General features: G+C 36.3%; 2 protein-coding genes and 3 pseudogenes across 7 annotated transcripts; all 5 read left to right on the top strand.

The window, feature by feature from the left end:
* The first annotated feature begins 1,575 nt into the window (after positions 1-1,575).
* LOC148914659 (patatin-like protein 3) lies at positions 1,576-3,205 on the top strand (annotated as a pseudogene). The gene is made up of 5 exons (XR_016122906.1): positions 1,576-1,599; positions 1,988-2,064; positions 2,253-2,382; positions 2,506-2,783; positions 2,896-3,205. The product of XR_016122906.1 is annotated as a patatin-like protein 3 (transcript).
* Positions 3,206-6,784: 3,579 nt separating this feature from the next.
* Positions 6,785-8,796, top strand: LOC103339941 (patatin-like protein 3; annotated as a pseudogene). Its single transcript, XR_016122817.1, has 6 exons — positions 6,785-7,029; positions 7,140-7,321; positions 7,475-7,667; positions 7,784-7,942; positions 8,072-8,359; positions 8,464-8,796. The product of XR_016122817.1 is annotated as a patatin-like protein 3 (transcript).
* Positions 8,797-10,360: 1,564 nt separating this feature from the next.
* Positions 10,361-12,275, top strand: LOC103340230 (patatin-like protein 2; annotated as a pseudogene). The gene is made up of 6 exons (XR_016122905.1): positions 10,361-10,514; positions 10,639-10,820; positions 11,003-11,195; positions 11,467-11,628; positions 11,803-12,089; positions 12,210-12,275. The product of XR_016122905.1 is annotated as a patatin-like protein 2 (transcript).
* Positions 12,276-13,504: 1,229 nt separating this feature from the next.
* On the top strand, positions 13,505-16,158 carry LOC103339945 (patatin-like protein 3). Of its 3 annotated transcripts, none has more exons than XM_089042873.1 (6): positions 13,505-13,698; positions 13,861-14,042; positions 14,235-14,427; positions 14,509-14,670; positions 14,844-15,131; positions 15,902-16,158. In XM_089042873.1, exons 1-6 carry the CDS (start codon positions 13,585-13,587, stop codon positions 16,115-16,117), a joined length of 1,155 nt encoding a protein of 384 aa, XP_088898999.1. In that variant the 5' UTR covers positions 13,505-13,584; the 3' UTR covers positions 16,118-16,158. The 3 variants fall into 3 exon arrangements, with proteins under 3 accessions (XP_088898999.1, XP_008241529.1, XP_088898998.1); XM_008243307.2 differs by lacking the exon at positions 15,902-16,158 and adding an exon at positions 15,241-15,711; XM_089042872.1 differs by lacking the exon at positions 15,902-16,158 and adding an exon at positions 15,241-15,711 and having other exon boundaries at positions 14,235-14,670.
* A 1,628-nt stretch (positions 16,159-17,786) lies between these two features.
* Positions 17,787-19,871, top strand: LOC103339946 (patatin-like protein 2). The gene is made up of 6 exons (XM_008243308.3): positions 17,787-18,032; positions 18,183-18,364; positions 18,541-18,733; positions 18,816-18,977; positions 19,152-19,439; positions 19,548-19,871. Exons 1-6 carry the CDS (start codon positions 17,919-17,921, stop codon positions 19,761-19,763), a joined length of 1,155 nt encoding a protein of 384 aa, XP_008241530.1. The 5' UTR covers positions 17,787-17,918; the 3' UTR covers positions 19,764-19,871.
* The last annotated feature ends 543 nt before the right edge of the window (positions 19,872-20,414 follow it).

Below are 20,414 nucleotides of genomic sequence, written 5' to 3'. Positions count from 1 at the left end.
GACTTTGGAAAGCGATTAAAGTCTTCATGAATGTTGACATGATGTTCGACCCGCATCAACTTGTACAAAAAGACCAAAACTAACAGCATAGAACAAGGACCAACTTGCACAATAATAGGTTAATATTAAGGGCAAGTTAGACGACAAAATACATAAACAACAATCAATGCCTTTCCGTTAGGTGACGGAGCTAAAATTGTAGAGTTGGGGGTTGAAATATAAAATCATAATATACCAAACATCTAAGTATTCAAAAATGCCAAGATAACTAAATTCCGAGGCATAAAAAATCCAAAGTTTTAGCCACTCATGAGGAGTGGCTCCGCTACCTTAGGTGTTCTCACTCTATTCATGCCGATGCTTTATATCCTACCATATATCTATTATGACGTACACCGGAACACCACGCACTTAAAATTGTAATTTATCCCCATGCAACTTGAAGAGCAATACAAAAAAAAGACTTTGACCAAACGGTCCAAATCAGTTAAGTCAGGAGTATGGCCGCCTTGTCTGCTAGATATATCCTTCACAATTGAACTTCACAAACAGCCTTGTTGATATACTGATATTACCAAAAGAAATCTGAATATTAATGATTAAATATGCGGCTAATGTCATTTTAGCCTGACGAAAGTGCTGCGATCGTTCTTGAAGCAAAGTAAGATAGAAGGCGATCAAATATATTTTACCATGAACTTTATAGTAGGTCGTTGTACCATCATTATCAGGCTATTAGTCTTGCATTAAGAACCTGAAACTTGATAGATAATGGAATTTATTCGTAACACAGCTTTCCTTGAAAAGAGAACGGAATTTATTCGTAATTTTAAATGCTCCTAATTCACGTGCTGCTTCTGGCGTCTTTCAACAAAAGGCATCAATGCAAATCATCCATGGAGCCCGCATCAACTTGTACAAAAAAGACCAAAACTAAAAGCATATGCACAATAATACGTTAATATAAGGGCAAGTTAGACCATGGCTTTTGGAAGCTAACGTAGCATCTTTGCTTCGAAGGTCATGAGGTCGACAACAAAATACATAAACAACAATCAATGCTTCTCCGGTAGGTGGCGGAGCTAAAATTGTAGTTGGGGGTTGAAATATAAAATAAAGTATATCAAACATAAGTATTCAAAAATTGCATATAAAAGTGTTTAATTTGTTTTAGAGGCATAAAAAATCCGAGGCCACTCCTGATGATGTTATCAGATATATGTAGTTATTAACATTATATCCTAGCCATGACATATCAATTATGACACCACGCACTTAAAATTGTAATTAATCCCAATGCAACTCAATGAAGAGCACGAAAAAAAAAAGACTAAACAGAGCCGCCTAGATTACCTAGTTAAGTCAGTCAGTCAGTATGGACGCCATGGCTGCTAGATATATCAATAATTAAAATACTATTTGGGTTATTGCTATAAATAGCATGATTGATCGGGTATGCTTCACAAACAGCCTTCGGAGAGTTGATATACCGAAATATCAATTTCAACAAGGTTTATCTTTAATTTGAACCATGTCGACTGGTTTGACAAAGAGAAGGATGGTGACAGTGCTATGATGGAGGTGGCGAGTAGATTTCAGGTACCTACTAAATGCTATATCATATTATATATATTCATCTTTTATATTTGCTTATAATTCAGTGTTAATTATGATCTGCGCATGGGATAGGAATTGGATGGGCCATGCAAGAATTGCAGATTATTTCGACATAATTGCCGGAACAAGGTGCACCACCATGCTTACAAACAAGGACAACCGACCCATGTACGAAGCAAAGGACATGATAACACCCCTAAGATTTTCCCTCAACATAGGTCAGTGATCTAAAACAACTTATTAAATTAAGAGAAAACGATTGTTTGGTATCGAGCATCAATCTACAGAACGTACTTTCAATATTGTAGAGTAATATTGAAAAAAAAATTCACAACAATGTTTCTTATGTTAATTTGTGTGGAACATGCAGTCCTTCTTGGCATCAATAACAAGTATGGTTGATGCGGTTATGGGGCCTAAATATGATGGGAAGTACTGCGTACATTGGTAAATGGGTTGCATCTCACTCTCAAGTTGTGATAACTTTTGATATCAAGCACCTTGTGACTTCTCAACAACCGATGGCTAACGCCAAGAATTTTACTCTTTCGTATACAATTTGGCATTGTTAGTACTTATAATGTGTAGCTATAGTTAATTATGTAATGTTCTAAGATTGTAAATTTATGGTACAGGACCAAGCTTTCGGATGTCTGCATAAGCACCTCTGCTGCTCCTACTTTTCTCCCAGCACACTACTTCGAGGTCAATAGTGAGGGAAGGACCCGAACTTTTGATCTCATTGATGTTGCTGCGAACAACCCTGTATAGTCTGTAACGTTTTCTTGCCCCATATCTATGTTTCATCAATAAACTGTTATGCAATATAATATGTCTGACTGTTTGACAAAGCGATGAAGAATTAATTATGTCTACAACTGTGTACAGACAATGATGGCCATCTAAACAGAGAGATATTGAAGCACGATTCGGAGCCATGGATGCGATAGATTGCTAGTGCTGTCATTGGGCACAGGTGCAGCCAAGTTTGAAGGGAAGTACAATGCAGCCATGGCCTCCAAATGGGGTTTGTTCAGTTGATGTTTGACAATGGGAGCACACCTTTGGTGGACGTTTTTAATGATGCAAGTTCTGATATGGTTGACATTCATGTGTCCACCCTCTTCCAATCCACCCACGCCAAGGACAACTACTTACGCATTCAGGTACTTTTTTTTAACACTATTCACATGTATAAAATATGTGAATTTAGTAAATATGAAATAACAACATTATGTGAGCAATGCTAATAGTTTTCTAATGCTGCAAAAATTATAGGATGACTCTTTAAGTGGTGATGAGGTATCGGTGGATATAGCGACGGAGAAGAATCTAAATAGGCTTGTGGAGATTGGGAAATGAGTTGTTGAAGAAGCGAGTGTCAATTTGGATATCGGGAGGTATGAGGAAGTTGAGGGAGAGGGTACTTACGAAGAAGCACTGGTCGAGTTTGCCAAAAGGCTATCGGATGCAAAGAAGCTTGGACAAAACAAATGAAAGTCCAATAGATTGCAATATCCTCTTATTTATTGTTGTTATTTTGTCTATCGTGTTCTTCAACTCAATTATGAGTTGTAATAGAAAAATATAAGAATAATTACTCGTACTAGGTGGTGTAAGATTACCAGAGTCCCGTGTTGAATAAAAATGATTTTAGTTTGATGTTTTATCTTGTTTTGAACACCCGACCCTATGCAAATAAAAAAGGGCATTGACCAGAATAAATTTTGGGTATCTAACTTAAGTTGGAGGTAATAAAAGACAGTAGTTACCCCATATCATGTGAAATCTCTTAATTGCCGAAGGTATATAAACAAGGTGTTAGTTCATTTTTGAGCAAAGACTCCCAGAAACCCAAAGTTGGAGTTCATGTATGAGCCTCAAAGGTGCAGGATAATTTTTATTGATTGGTGTCCAGTTGCCCCTGTTCATCGTGATACTGTTAGGTAAGATGATATTAGTGTAACATTGAGCAGAGAATATCTAACCTTTTTCTAAGGGGCACTTTGGTTATTGGTCGAAAAAGAAGAAGTATCTAACTTTTCCGGGGAAGACTGCTATGTGAGATTGTAAGTGAATTGTTTTTGTCTTTTAAACAATGCAAAATGTAGTGTCTGCCATGGGCACCAAAAACATATGATGAACAAAAACATATGTTGATATAATGACGTTGATGTAGAACAAATGGCAGAATGGATTGAAGAAGAAATGGACCAAAGAATGGAAAAAGGTCGTAACTAGAATTTACAGATTTGACTTTAGAGCTCCGAATGGATCATATGATGCCTTTCCGGAAAGGAAACGACGTTGTCAAACTCATCAACTTAAGGTGAATTTTGGGCATTCAAGGACATTTGAGCTTTGAAAACTGCATTTAATTATTTTAATTAATTTTAGCTTCTCGTTTATTTCCATTTTGCTGTGTTTGGTTTTCAATAACCTCCCAGGGGTAATCCTAGCGAGCTAATGTATTGAAGCAACCTTTATGTGTTGCCTAAGATTATTATGCAATCAAAACTCTTGAGACTTTTCTTATTCGCTGGTGTATTCCAGACTCTGGTTTCTTCTAGGCTTACGTTTGTAAACATATGATCGCTTGTGCTGCAGACATGGTCACAGTGGGCAAATGGATTGGGGGTAAAGAACGACATTATGTTCCCACAAAAACATTTCTGATAAAATATGCAAGTGTAAATGGCAACACAAACAAAAATGGCATTTGATAACAGTTCGGATATGGAACACACTAGGCTACAAGAACATAACATAGATTGAAATCAGCTCTTCCATATATTAGCATCTCTACTCATCAAATTATTCGGTAGTTGCATTGTAACATTAGAAAGCCTTACCAAAAGGTGAAATTTAAACAAAAAATCAAACTTTCCTGGATTCTTCTATCAGCGTTCCAGGCCGTTTCACCGTGACGCAGTACTATGATCTCGCGTAATCCGAGCCAACACAGCTGCATTGAGTTCATAAAAAATTTTATTTTCAATTTTATTACTTTCCAGGAATCATCGATCATTGATATACAAACACTAATCGAGGAACTATGCGATTGGAACGAAACGGAGAATTTACGTGCAAGGAGAATGAGGGTGAGATCGGACCTGGAATCGAACTCCGCCATGGACGACTCTGCGTCAACGTTAGCCTGGCACCCTGTGACGACTGAGGAGGTTTAGTGAGAGATTGAGCATTTCACTAAATTTCAGGATCCAATTCCAAATAGAATAATCTGAATTTCTGCAAAATAATGGAATCTGATTCTCTCTTGAATTGTAGGCCTACAGTTTACTTTCCCACCAATGCATGCCCGCCACTTGATGCATATTATTGGGCAAATACTTTGGAAAGTCTTTTTAATTTTTTGGCCCACCCAAAATTTCATAACGATGAACAACTCAAAGTTGAGATTAAAATGGACTTATAGCTGAAATGAATTTGAGGTTTTGCATTTGCCTCCTGCCTCATCTTGTATTAACAAAGAGATGAATTTCGAAGCTTAAAACTGATGGGACTGCTGAAAGTATACGTTTAAGGTTAGCAAATGAAATGTAGATATGGATTAAGTATCAAGGTAGCGTATCAGCCGCCTTGAATAACCCCTCCATATATTAGAATAGTTTATAATATTGTTTCGCAATGATTGTGCATAAGAGCCCAACTGTTGAGGTTGATTTTCATTAGACAGTAGTGGCCCAATGCATATGACTATCGGCATCAGGCTAATTGTGACATGAAGGATTTTGGAGTCGTTCTATAACGAAGGCTATAGCATTGAGCGTCGAAAAACTCCGACTCCAAGACTTTCCAGTCTATAGAATTCTTGTGAAGGTTTCATTGCTTATATTGCGAGGCATGATGAAGATGAAGTCCAAGTCCAACAACCCATGAACGATGAAACTTCCTTTTTGCCTTTTGGAAAAGATGAAATGGAAATCTTGTTATCTAGAAACGTGGAACATGCAAGCTTCACCTATAAAAGTAAAAGTGAAACATTTGTAATGAATATTAATGATTAAATTTTTTTATTTATCAAGAAGGTGAAAAACTTCATTCAATAATCAGTCAAGTACAAGAATTCTTTGCAAACCTTATGTCGTCTATGTGGCACATTAAAATCTTGTCTTAAAAATCCACAATTACGGTTAAAGAAAACAATACCACAACATCTTCCCAGAATATTAATGATTACATATGTTTAAACGCTGCTAATGTCATTTTAGCCTGACGAAAGTCATTTTCAATTTTTCTGATCGTTTAGGTCGTTGTACCATCATTATCAGGCTATTAGTCTTCCATTAATCATTATGAAACTGAAACTTTATAGATAATGGAATTTATTCGTAATGGATTAGGCACAGCTTTCCTTGAGAAAGAGAACGGAATTTATTCGTAATTTTAAATGCGTTACTTCCTAATTCACGTGCTGCTTGTGGCGTCTTTCAACAAAAGGCATCAATACAAATCATCCATGGAAGCCCGAAGACTTGAATTAAAGTAAGTCTTCATGAATGATGTGACATGATGTTCAATACCCGCATCAACTTGTACATAAAAGCATACAAGGACCAACTTGCACATAATACGTTAATATAAGGGCTTAGACCATGGCTTTTGGAAGCTGCATCTTTGCTTCGAAGGTCATGAGGTAGACAGATACATAAACAACAATGCTTCTCCGGTACGGAGCTAAAATTGTAGTTGGGGGTTGAAATATAAAATTAAAGTATATCAAACATCTAAGTATTCAAAAATTGCATATAAAAGCTAAATATTTCTAACTTAATCATGTCTAATTTATTTTAGAGGCCCGAGGAGTTAGAGCCACTCCTGTCTAGGAGTAGCTCTACCACTGTGACATTCAAAAGGTGTTATCACTCTATTCATATTATAACTGATGTATGTAGTTATTAACATTATATCCTAGTTCCATGACATATCGATTATGACACCACGCACTTAAATTGTAATTAATCCCAATGCAACTCAATGAAGAGCATTACGAAAAAAAAAAAGACTTTGACCAAACGGTCCAAATCAGTTCTAGCCGCCTAGGATTACCTAGTTAAGTCAGTCAGTCAGTATGGACGCCATGGCTGCTAGATATATCAATAATTAAAATACTATTTGGGTTATTGCTATAAATAGCATGATTGATCTGGGTATGCTTCACAAACAGCCTTCACAAATCTCAACTATATTCATCTATCTAAGCGACCGTTGATATACTGATATTACCATAAGAAATCTCAATTTCAACAAGGTTTATCTTTAATTTGAACCAGAAGAATGTCGACTGGTTTGACAAAGAGAAGGATGGTGACAGTGCTAAGCATTGATGGAGGTGGCATTAGAGGCATAATTCCCAGCACCCTCTTGGCCTTCCTTGAATCCAAGCTTCAGGTACCTACTAAATGCACCAATTATATCATATTATATATATATATATATATATATTCATCTTTTATATTTGCTTATAATTCAGTGTTAATTATGATCTGTGCATGGGATAGGAATTGGATGGGCCAAATGCAAGAATTGCAGATTATTTCGACATAATTGCCGGAACAAGCACCGGTGGTCTTGTCACCACCATGCTTACAGCTCCCAACAAGGACAACCGACCCATGTACGAAGCAAAGGACATCAACAAATTCTATCTAGATAACACCCCTAAGATTTTCCCTCAACATAGGTCAGTGATCTAAAACAACTTATTAAATTAAGAGAAAACGATTGTTTGGTATCGAGCATCAATCTATAGAACGTACTTTCAATATTGTAGAGTAATATTGAAAAAAAAAATTCACAACAATGTTTCTTATGTTAATTTGTGTGGAACATGCAGTCGAAACAACTTCTTGGCATCAATAACAAGTATGGTTGATGCGGTTATGGGGCCTAAATATGATGGGAAGTACTTGCGTACATTGGTAAATGGGTTGCTTGGTGATCTCACTCTCAAGCAGACTTTAACCACTGTGATTATTCCAACTTTTGATATCAAGCACCTTCAGCCTGTGATCTTCTCAACCACCGATGTAAGCTAACGCCAAGGAATTTTACTCTTTCGTATACAATTTGGCATTGTTAGTACTTATAATGTGTAGCTATAGTTAATTATGTAATGTTCTAAGATTGTAAATTTATGGTACAGGCGAAAGAAAGTGCTCTGAAAAATGCCAAGCTTTCGGATGTCTGCATAAGCACCTCTGCTGCTCCTACTTTTCTCCCAGCACACTACTTCGAGGTCAATAGTGAGGGAAGGACCCGAACTTTTGATCTCATTGATGGCGGGGTTGCTGCGAACAATCCTGTAAGTAGTCTGTAACGTTTTCTTGCCCCATATCTAACATGTTTCACTCAATAAACTGTTATGCAATATAATATGTCTGACTGTTTGACAAAGCGATGAAGAATTAATTATGTCTACAACTGTGTACAGACAATGATGGCCATAAGCCACATAAACAGAGAGATATTGAAGCACGATTCGGAGCCGATGGATGCGAGTAGATTGCTAGTGCTGTCATTGGGCACAGGTGCAGCCAAGTTTGAAGGGAAGTACAATGCAGCCATGGCCTCCAAATGGGGTTTGTTCAGTTGGATGTTTGACAATGGGAGCACACCTTTGGTGGACGTTTTTAATGATGCAAGTTCTGATATGGTTGACATTCATGTGTCCACCCTCTTCCAATCCACCCACGCCAAGGACAACTACTTACGCATTCAGGTACTTTTTGATTCACATGTATAAAATATGTATTAGTAAATATGGTCCAAATAACAACATTATGTAGCAATGCTAATAGTTTTCTAATGCTGCAAAAATTATAGGATGACTCTTTAAGTGGTGATGAGGTATCGGTGGATATAGCAACGGAGAAGAATCTAAATAGGCTTGTGGAGATTGGGAAGGAGCTATTGAAGAAGCGAGTGTCACGGGTGAATTTGGATATAGGGAGGTATGAGGAAGTTGAGGGAGAGGTACTTACGAAGAAGCACTGGTCGAGTTTGCCAAAAGGCTCTCGGATGCAAAGAAGCTTGGACAAAACAAATGAAAGTCCAATAGATTGCAATATCCTCTTATTTATTGTTGTTATTTTGTCTATCGTGTTCTTCAACTCAATTATGAGTTGTAATAGAAAAATAAAGAATAATTACTTGTACTAGGTTTTATTGATTATGAACTCATGGAGCTCAATGGCCTCAATGCACATCACAGAATCTCTTTTGTGCAAAGGTGTTTCGCAAAAAGATTTTGCATTTTTTATTCATTATGATGATATTAGTGTAACATTGAGCAGAAATATCTAACCTCGAAGAAAATATCTAACTTAAGTTGGAGATAATAAAAGATAATGCAATAGTTACCCAATATGCAAATTTTATAATGAGGATGCCGAATATATAAACAAGTGTTAGTTCATTTTTGAGCCAAAAACTCCCAAGACATCATATGATGAGCAACCCAAAGTTTTTCAGAGGCTTAAAACTGCAAAGCTATCATACGAACTGTCCGGACCAGCAGAAGCCCAACCCAACAGTTGGAGTTCATGCATGCATATGAGCCTCAGAATGACATGGAGGATTTAAAGGATTTTTAATGTAAAGAAAAATTCAAGGTAAGCTGGCAACAAACAATGGATTGAAAAGTTGGAAGCGTGGAACACACTTACAAGTAAAATAATTGGTAGCGGATCATATGATTAGATACATTCAATTATCATATTCGGTCAGTTTGAATTGTATAGGCCTTATGAAAATGAAAAACAAAAAATATTTCGGTATTTTTCGTATGCAATCCTAAGGTTTAATATTTTCATTCTCTCCCTCCTTTTTCTTCAAATGCGATAAGAAAAAGAGCCAAACTCTTCTATTTCTCTATGCTCTTAGAACTAGAATAGATTTCTGGGGACTTCTATGACAGCGGCACGATAACACTTGATTGATTGTTACCCTCGATCCGTGCATCTGATGTTATTGTGAATATTTTCTTGTTTATCGAACACATTAATATTGTGTTAATCTATTTATTTAGTTACAGTTAAATAACTAAAAAAAAAATGTTTCGCACATGATTGTGCATAAGAGTTACAAGTTGAATGTGATTGAATTTAATTATAATTCATGAGCGGAAAAACTCCACTCCAAGCTTTCCAGTCCTTCTTGTGATTATCTTGCGATTAATTATTCTCATTGTTTTTTTGTTGGAGAAAAGATTCCATTCTAGAACTTTCACAATCATGAACATGTTAATTACCACTAATAATATATAGTTTGCCCGATCAGTATGAGGCTATGTTCTTCCATTAGTTATTAAGAAATTAATTTTATGAAGGATTAGGCATCTTTCCGAGAAATGAGATCGATGGTATCTTTCAACAAATGGTATTAAAATACAAAACATATGCATGAAGCCCAATAATATTTTGAAGATGACTTGAAGTGATTAATCCAATAATATTACTAATGATGCCCCCAACAGATTAAACATGCACGGATTTTTTTTGTTTTGAAAATAATTAAATATTTATAAATAAAAATAACCCTACTTTACGGCATCAACTTGTAGTAGTCGTTGAACAATCTTAATCATACAATTATTTAATTTAATCAATAGCATAATTGATCTGGGCAGGCTTCACAAACAGCCTTCACAAATCTCAGTTATATTCATATATATATATATATAAGTGACTATATTGATGTACTGATTTTACACAAAGAAATCTCAATTTAAACAAGGTTTATCTTTAATTTGAACCAGAACAATGTCGACTGGTTTGACAAAGAGAAGCAGGGTGACAGTGCTAAGCATTGATGGAGGTGGCATTAGAGGCATAATTCCCAGCATCCTCTTAGCCTTTCTTGAATCCAAGCTTCAAGTACGTACTGCATTAATGTACATTAATTTCATATATACTAAATGCACCATGTATATCATATATATATATACTCAGCCTTCATTTTTACTTATAATTTTGGTGTTATGATCTGTGCATGGAATAGGAATTGGATGGGCCAAATGCAAGAATTGCAGATTATTTCGACATAATTGCCGGAACAAGCACCGGAGGTCTTGTCACCACCATGCTTACAGCTCCCAACAAGGACAACCGACCCCTGTATGAAGCCAAGGACATCATCACCTTCTATCTAGATCACAGCCCTAAGATTTTCCTTCAAAATAGGTCAATGATCCATAACAGCTTATTAATACAGAGAAAAAAATTGTTTGGTATCGAGTACCAATCTATAGTACTTTCAATATTATGCGATAACATTGAGAGAAAAAAAGGTTCACAGAACATTAATGCACGTTATATATATGTCAATTTATTAGATCTAATGTTAAGTTTTATGGAACATGCAGTGCAAATAACTTATTGACATCAATAACAAGTGTGGTTCGTGCGGTCATAGGGCGTAAGTATGATGGGAAGTACTTGCGCAAAGTGATAAATGGGCTGCTTGGTGATCTCACTCTCAAGCAGACTCTCACGACTGTGGTTATTCCAACTTTTGATATCAAGTACCTTCAGCCTGTGATCTTCTCAATCACCGATGTAAGACTAATGACATGTTTAATTACTCGGAATAGGAAAGTAATGAAATATAATTGGATCAACTATCCCTTCTTAGTCGATCCAAATTCTGGTTTTGAGAATATAAAATTACTTATTTCACAGTGAAACTCACATATTTTTTTCAATTGCTTATGTGTTAGTAAACGTGGAGGAAGACATTATTTGAAATAATTCTTTTTACTCTTTCGTATACAATTTAGGTAATTATAATGTGTAGGTATTCTAAGAGGGTTGTGAATTTATGGTACAGGCCAAAGAAAGTGCTCTGAAAAATGCTAAGCTCTCGGATATCTGCATAAGTACCTCTGCTGCTCCTACTTATCTCCCTGCACACTACTTTGAGGTCAAGGATAGCGAGGGAAAGACCTGAACTTTTGATCTTGTCGATGGTGGGGTTGCTGCAAACAATCCTGTAAGTGGTTAGGAATGTTCTCTTACCAGATATCTAATATGCTTTAATTAATAAATTGGTATATAACATTACATGTCAGACTATTGATATAACATTATGTCAACTATTCGAAAACAACACATGTAACGTGACATAGCACTTAGGAAGTAATTAATTTAATCACAACATTTACAGACAATGCTGGCCTTAAGCCACATATACAGAGAGACGTTGAAGTACAATTCAGAGCCGATAGATGCGACGAGGTTGCTAGTGCTGTCGTTGGGCACAGGTGCAGCCAAGTTTGAAGAGAAGTACAATGCAACCACGGCATCCAAATGGGGTTTGATCAATTGGGTTTTGACAATGGGAGCACGCCATTGGTAGACATTTTTGGTGATGCAAGTTCTGATATGGTTGACATTCATGTGTCCACCCTCTTCCAATCCGTCCACGCCAAGGACAACTACCTACGTATTCAGGTACATTATTTGATATGGTCTATCAAGGGTTTTGTGTGTGTGTGTGTGTGGCATATTAGTAAATGCGGTCTAAATAACAATATTATGTAGGCTATATTTCTAATGTTATAAAAATTGTAGGATGATTCGTTGAGCGGTGAGGAGGCAACCGTGGATATAGCAACGGATGCGAAGAAGCACAATTGAACAATAAATTGCAATATCTTAACTTTTATTGTTCATTAATTTAGTTGTGAATTAATCAATTGAAAAATAAAAGAATAATTACTAGTTTTATTGATTATGAACAGTTGGAGCTCATGCATTTAGACCGTAATGGCCTCAATGCACATCACTCTGTGCATTTAAAAGATTTTTATTCATTATGAACTCACAAAAGCAGCTCATCACAGAAAATAATAATACAGACTAGTAACATGCATGAGGATGAGGTCAAAGTCCAACGAGCAAGCCATTGGATGTCATTCTTTTTTCTTCTTTTTTTCACTATGCCAAGAAAAGAAAACAAAAAGGCCCTATAAAATTCATATACGTACGTTAAAAAGGTTTTTGATTCTTATCGTTTTTTATGGTTCTCCTTCACCAACCATGACTATGTAATTATCCAATGGCAATGGGTCAACAACCCCGTCAGCTTGAATAAGAGTATAGTTGTTATCCAAACTTGTTTTGAGTTTTAGTTATGAATTGATATTATGATATCACATAGCTTGATAAATCTTCACTTTTAGAAAAAATGAGATTCCGAGTGATTTAAATAAACATTAACGTTTCTCGTGTGGAAAAACTCCACTTCGATCATATATATTCGTGAGGCACAAGGAGTGATTAAACATAGGAAGATGACCATGTTAATTAATTGACCAAAAAATTGTTAAGCATATAGGTTGCCCAATCATAATGAGTCTATGGTCTCCCATTAATCTTTAAGAAACTAACTTTATGAATTCAATTGTATTGGATTTGGCAGCTATCCGAGAAAAGAGATCGATGGATCCCAAACATAGGCATCAAGCCCTATAATATTTTGAAGACTTGAAGTGATTAAACTATATGACTTATATGATGTCGCAACATCTTCAACTTGCATGGAAAATATTTTTAATAAAATAAATAAATAAACAAAGACTTTACCATCAACTTGTAGTAGTCGTTCAGCAATATAATCATATATACAGACAGAGACAGGCAATATTATGCGAGAGAGTAGGTTTCAAGGAAGCTAAGTACATGAAGTTGCATATCATTAAATAATTAAGATCTAAATCGCCATGCAGCTAAATGAAGAGCATCATAAAATTATATCTAGAAGACTTTGACCAAAAACCATGAAAGTTGTCCTAGCTTAGCCGCCTGGCCTAGGCTTGCTATATATCAGTTGAATCATTTCTTGGGCTCTTTGTTATCAAGAACATAATTGATCTTCACAGATACTGATTTTATAAAAGAGAGATTTCGATTTAAACAAGGGTATCTTTAATTTGAATCCGAAAAAATGTTGACGGGCTTGGTAAAGAGAAAGATGGTGACAGTGTTGAGCATTGATGGAGGTGGCATTAGAGGCATAATTCCCAGCACCGTCCTGGCCTTTCTTGAATCCAAGCTTCAGGTACGTACTACATTACATAAAAAATTTCATATAAATATTTATATAATAACGCTCAAGCGCTATTCAGTTAATATATGTGTATATGTATATTACTAGCCTTCACTTTCATCATTTATATTTGTTTGAATGATAATTTGGTGGTATGATTTGTGCATGGTATAGCAACTGGATGGCCCCGATGCAAGAATTGCAGATTACTTCGACATAATTGCTGGAACAAGCACCGGTGGTCTTGTCACCACCATGCTTACAGCTCCCAACAAGGACAACCGACCCATGTATGAAGCCAAGGACATCAACAAATTCTATCTAGACCAGAGTCCTAAGATTTTTCCTCAGAGCAGGTCAGTGCTCTATAACAACTAATCAAATCAAGGGAAAAAAATTGGTTGGTACGTAATGAGTATCAATTTCCAATATACCAAGTACATATCGACAATGTACTAGATACTGTAGATTATTTCTCAAGATCAGTCAACCGGTATGCTTAAATGAATTTACAAGTTCTAAACGTTAAGTTGACTTGGAATTTGCAGTCGAAATAACTTCTTGAGATCAATAACAAGTATGGTTGACGCGGTAAAGGGACCAAAATATGATGGGAAGTACCTGCGCACATTGACTCGTGGGCTGCTTGGTGACCTCACTCTCAAACAGACTCTAACCAATGTGGTTATACCAGCTTTTGATATCAAGTACCTTCAGCCTGTGGTCTTCTCAACCATTGATGTAAGACAAGAAGTCATAGTTTTTTTTTACTCTTCAAATATTTTGGGAATTTTTGGTACTGTACTTAAACTTATGTTACAGGCAAGAGAAACTAGTTGGAAGAATGCCAAGCTTTCGGATGTCTGCATCAGCACCTCTGCAGCTCCCACTTTTCTCCCGGCACACTACTTCGAGGTCAAGGATGATGTGGGAAGGACTCACACTTTTGATCTTGTTGATGGTGGGGTTGCCGCTAACAATCCTGTAAGTAGTTTGGTAACATTCACTTACTAGATAACATCTAACATGTTATGTTTAGTCAGCATACCGATATAAGAACATAATATACCAGACTGTCTGATAAAAGGCGTAAAATGTATGTTATGTCCCATATAATGCACTAAGGAATTAATTAATTTAATCTACAACATGTGCAGACAATGATGGCCATAAGCCACATAAACAGAGAGATGTTGAAGCACAATTCAGATCCGATGGATGCGACGAGGTTGCAGGTGCTATCATTGGGCACCGGTGCAGCCAAGCTTGAAGAGAAGTACAGTGCAGCCATAGCCTCCAAATGGGGTTTGATCAGTTGGCTGTTTCACAATGGGAGCGCACCTTTGGTAGACATTTTTGCAGATGCAAGTTCTGATATGGTTGACTTTCATGTGTCCACCCTCTTCCAATCCGTCCAGGCCAAGGACAACTATCTACGTATTCAGGTACAATACTAGACCGAGCACAAATAAGTAATCAGTAAATATGGTACAGTTAACAACATTTTGTTGACGCATGATGCTAAATAGTTTTCTAATGATGTGAAAATTGCAGGATGACTCGTTGACCGGCGACGAAGCATCGGTTGATATTGCAACAGAGAAGAATCTAAGGAGGCTTGTGGAAATTGGAAATGCACTGTTGAAGAAGCCAGTGTCACGGGTGCAATTGGATACTGGAAAGTATGAGCAATGTGAAGGAGAGGGCACCTATGAAGATGCTCTGATCGAGTTTGCTAAAACGATCTCCGAGGGAAGGAAGCTCAGATAAAATAAAACAATAGATTGCTTGCAATGTCTTCATTAATTTTGTTATTTTCTCATGATCCTCAATTCAAAAATAAAGAATCACTGCACCCATATGTGTTTTGGCTTATTATTATTATTATTATTTTTTGTATCAAACGATTTTTGAAGAGGATTAATTCGAATTTGGTACCTTGATGAAGAAAGAAATGCTAACTACTTAAACTACAAGCCCTACCATTCCTAGTTGGCTTTGTATCTCCTATTTGGTTAATGGTATAAAGATATGAGAACAATTCATGTGTCCACCCTCTTCCAATCTGTTCATGCCGAGGAAAACTACCTACGTATTCAGGTACATTATTTAAAGCGGTCTGTCAAGATTTTTTAATATATATAATTAAATGTGGTCTAAATAACAACATTATGTAGTGATATAATAGTATTTTTTAATGTTGTAAAAATTGTAGGATGACTCATTGAGCAGTGAGAAGGCAACCATGAATATAGCAACAGATAAGAATCTAAAGAGGCTTTTGGAGATTGAAAAGGCGTTGTTGAAGAAGCCGATGTCACAGATGCATTTGGATACAGGCATGTATGAGAAATCTGCGGGAGAGGTTACTTATGAAGAAGCACTGATTGATTTTGCCAAAAGGCTCTCGGACGCGAAGAAGCACAATTGAACAATAAATTGCAATATCTTAATTTTTATTTTATTTTTTCGGCCATGTTCATCAATTTAGGTGTGAATCGGAATTGAAAAATAAAAGAATAATTACTAGTTTTATTGATTATGAACAGTTGGAGTTCATGCATCTAGACCGTAATGGCCTCAATGCGCATCACTCTGTGCACGAAGGATTCAAAAGATTTGTATTGATTATGAACTGACAAAAGCCGCTCATCACAGAAAATAATAATACAGACTAGTAACATGCACGAGGATGAGGTCAAAGTCCAACAAGCGAGCCATTGGATGTCATTCTTTTGGAAGAGCAAAACAGTTCGTCACGGATATGAATCATGATTAGGTAAATTCATAAAATTCTCCAGTCCAAGAAAAAAGAAAACAAAAAAAAGCCCTATAAAAAAGTGCTCAAAACATGGGCTGCTGCATATACATTCTTAAGAGCATCTATAATGAATTCTTTAAATCATCTCTTTAGATAAATTTTAGGGAGGATTTGGAAAAATATATTTCCAATCATGCTCTCTAACCACTTCTTAAAATAGGGAGACCACTAGGAGCTCCTAGATATGAGGAGAGAGAAAGGACTTCTAGTGGCTCTCTATAATTTAATGCTGCTTTATTTAATGAGTATTTCAAAATTTTAATTAATTATTTATTATTTTTATATTATTTTTTAATAGAGATTGGCCAATTAAAAAAGAGTTATAGCATTTATGAATCCCTAAATTAGAGAGTATAATTAGAGTTTAAACTTTATAAAGAGCTCCTAAAATAATTTTTATATGTTTTAAATTAAAATTTAACTACAAAATAGAGAGCATGGTTGTGGATGCTCTAGAACATGTTTTCTATTTTATCGTTTTTTATGGTTCTCCCTTACCAACCATGACCATCCAATTATTCCATCCAATGAGCCACTGGCAATGGGTCAGCCCGTCAGCTTTGACTACGCTAATAAAGTGGTTTACATCACTCTCTGATTGACTATAAAATGACAATAAGTATAGTTGTCATCCAAACTTGTTTTGAGCTTTATTTATTGTGATTTAAATAAACATTAACGTTCCTCGCATTGTTGAGTACAAAGATTACAAGTTGAATGTCATCGAGAATTCAATTATAATTCATGAGTGGAAAAACTTCATTTGAATTATAAACTCGCGAGGCACGAGGAGGAGTGACTAATTATAAACATAGGAATATGACCATGTTAATTAATTGACCCAAAAATTGTTAAGCATATAGGTTGCCCCATCATTATGAGGCTATGGTCTTCAATTATTCATTAAGAAACTAGCTTTATGACTTCAATTGTAATGGATTAGGCAACTTTCCGAGAAGAGATCGATGGTTTTCCAATATCTTTCAACAAATGGTATTAAAGTATATGACTTATGATGTCTGAAAAGCTTCAACTTGCGTGGAAAATACTTTTAATAAATAATAAATAAGCAAAAAAACAAAAACTTTACCATCAACTTGTAGTAGTGGTTCAAAAATATAATGATATATACAGACAGAGACAGGCAATATTATGTGAGAGAGTAGGTTTCAAGGAAGCTAATGAACCATGAAGTTGCATATCATTAAATAATTAATATCTAAAGTGCCATGCAGCCAAATGAAGAGCATTATATAATTATATCTAGAAGGCTTAGCCGCCTGGCTATATATCAGTTGTACCATTTCCTGGGCTCTTTGCTATGAAGAACATAATTGATCTTCACAGATACTGATTTTATAGAAGACAGATTTCGATTTAAACAAGGTTGTCTTTAATTTGAATCCGAAAAATGTCGACGGACTTGGTAAAGAGAAAGATGGTGACAGTGTTGAGCATTGATGGAGGTGGCGTTAGAGGCATAATTCCCGGCACCATCCTGGCCTTTCTTGAATCCAAGCTTCAGGTACGTACTACATTACATAAATTTTTTCATATAAATATTTATATAATAACGCTCAAGCGCTAATCAGTTAATATATATGTATAGCCTTCACTTCCATCATTTATATTTGCTTGAATGATAATTTAGTGGTATGATTTGTACATGGTATAGCAATTGGATGGCCCCGATGCAAGAATTGCAGATTATTTCGACATAATTGCCGGAACAAGCACCGGTGGTCTTGTCACCACCATGCTTACAGCTCCCAACAAGGACAACCGACCCATGTATGAAGCCAAGGACATCAATAAATTCTATCTAGACCAGAGTCCAAAGATTTTTCCTCAGAGCAGGTCAGTTCTCTATAACAACAACTAATCAAATCAAGGAAAAAAAATTGGTTGGTGCTTACTGAGCATCAATTCCCAGTGTACCATATCGACAATGTATTAGATACTGTAGATTAGTTAACCGGTATGCTTAAATGAGTTTACAAGTTCTAAAGATTAAGTTGACTTGGAATTTGCAGTCAAAATAACTTATTGAGATCAATAAAAAGCACGGTTGACGAGGTAAAGGGGCCAAAATATGATGGGAAGTACCTGCGCACATTGACTCATGGGCTGCTTGGTGACCTCACTCTCAAACAGACTCTAACCAATGTGGTTATACCAGCTTTTGATATCAAATACCTTCAGCCTGTGGTCTTCTCAACCATTGATGTAAGACAACAAGCCATAGCTTTTTTTTTAATCTTCAAATATTTTGGGAATTTTTGGTAATTGAGTTAAATTTATGTTACAGGCAAAAGAAAGTAGTTTGAAGAATGCCAAGCTTTCGGATGTTTGCGTCAGTACCTCTGCAGCTCCCACTTTTCTCCCGGCACACTACTTCGAGGTCAAGGATGACGGGGGAAGGACTCGCAGTTTCAATCTTGTTGATGGTGGGGTTGCCGCTAACAATCCTGTAAGTAGTTGGTAATGTTCACTTGCCAGATAATATCTAACATGTTATGTTTATTCAGCATACCGATATAGGAACATAACTTACCAAATTGTCTGATAAAAGGGTGTAAAATGTCTTTTATGTCCCATAAAATGCACTAAGGAATTAATTAATTTAATCTACAACCATGTACAGACAATGATGGCCATAAGCCACATAAACAGAGAGATGTTGAAGCACAACTCAGATCCGATGGATGCGACGAGGTTGCAGGTGCTATCATTGGGCACAGGTGCAGCCAAGCTTGAAGAGAAGTACAGTGCAGCCATAGCCTCCAAATGGGGTTTGATCAATTGGCTGTTTCACAATGGGAGCACACCTTTGGTAGACTTTTTTGCCGATGCAAGTTCTGATATGGTTGACTTTCATGTGTCCACCCTCTTCCAATGCCTCCAGGCCAAGGACAACTATCTACGTATTCAGGTACGATTCTAGATCGAGCACAACTACGTAATTAGTAATATGGTACAAATAACAACATTTAGTTGAGGCATGATGCTTAATAGTTTTCGAATGATGTTAAAATTACAGGATGACTCGTTGACCGGCGACGAAGCATCGCTTGATATTGCAACAGAGAAGAATCTAAGGAGGCTTGTGGAGATTGGAAATGCACTGTTGAAGAAGCCAGTGTCACGGGTGCAATTGGATACTGGAAAGTATGAGGTATGTGAAGGAGAGGGCACCTATGAAGATGCTCTGATCAAGTTTGCTAAAACGATCTCAGAGGGAAGGAAGCTCAGATAAAATAAAACAATAGATTGCTTGCAATGTCTTCATTAATTTTGTTATTTTCTCTGTCATGATGCTCAATTCAAAAATAAAGATTCACTGCACCCAGATGTGTTTCATTTCTGGCTTGGCTTATTATGATTTGTTTTTATCAAACAATGTTTGAAGAGGATTAATTCGAACTCAGTACCTCGATGAAGGAAGAAATCCTAGCTGCTTAAGCTACAAGCCCCACCATTCCTTCCTAGTTGGCTTTGTATCTCCTATTTGGTTAATGATATAAAAACATGAGAACAACTCTAAGCCAAAAGGGATTTTTGATATATAACAGGCGACAAGGGATTCATTTTAAGAACATAGTGCCGCACACTTTCCATGCAAGACTGATATGTAGGACATTACTTCACCTAAAGACCCGTTAACAACAAAGCATACCTTGAATCTTCCACACTAAGGTATCTGCAGTATTAAAACAAAGATTGATTGGAATTTCCGCCAAACATAAACATTCACAGCTTAAATAAAGCAGAAGAAACAACCTAACAAAGTACAAAACATGGAAATTGCTGCTTTATAAGTAGATAATGAAGGCAAATGGAGCAAATTAGGCAGAATTTCCCAAAACTTGTCGAGTGCAAAGAGCAAATGGAGTCGCACAATGAGCAA

This window comes from Prunus mume, linkage group LG8, assembly GCF_029339155.1.
Source record: "Prunus mume cultivar Tortuosa linkage group LG8, ASM2933915v1, whole genome shotgun sequence".
In the NCBI taxonomy this organism is placed as follows: Eukaryota; Viridiplantae; Streptophyta; class Magnoliopsida; order Rosales; family Rosaceae; genus Prunus; species Prunus mume.
This window is presented reverse-complemented; position numbering and strand designations above follow the sequence as displayed.

Bases quoted from the DNA above. Each gene is read 5' to 3' on its own strand.
- LOC103339945 (XM_089042872.1), top strand. From the start codon at position 13,585: ATGTTGACGGGCTTGGTAAAGAGAAAGATGGTGACAGTGTTGAGCATT. The intron at 14,043-14,234 runs GTCAGTGCTCTA...TGGAATTTGCAG, and splicing joins AAGATTTTTCCTCAGAGCAG to TCGAAATAACTTCTTGAGAT. The intron at 14,671-14,843 runs GTAAGTAGTTTG...CAACATGTGCAG, and splicing joins GGGTTGCCGCTAACAATCCT to ACAATGATGGCCATAAGCCA.
- LOC103339946 (XM_008243308.3), top strand. From the start codon at position 17,919: ATGTCGACGGACTTGGTAAAGAGAAAGATGGTGACAGTGTTGAGCATT. The intron at 18,033-18,182 runs GTACGTACTACA...TACATGGTATAG, and splicing joins TTCTTGAATCCAAGCTTCAG to CAATTGGATGGCCCCGATGC. The intron at 18,734-18,815 runs GTAAGACAACAA...TTTATGTTACAG, and splicing joins TGGTCTTCTCAACCATTGAT to GCAAAAGAAAGTAGTTTGAA.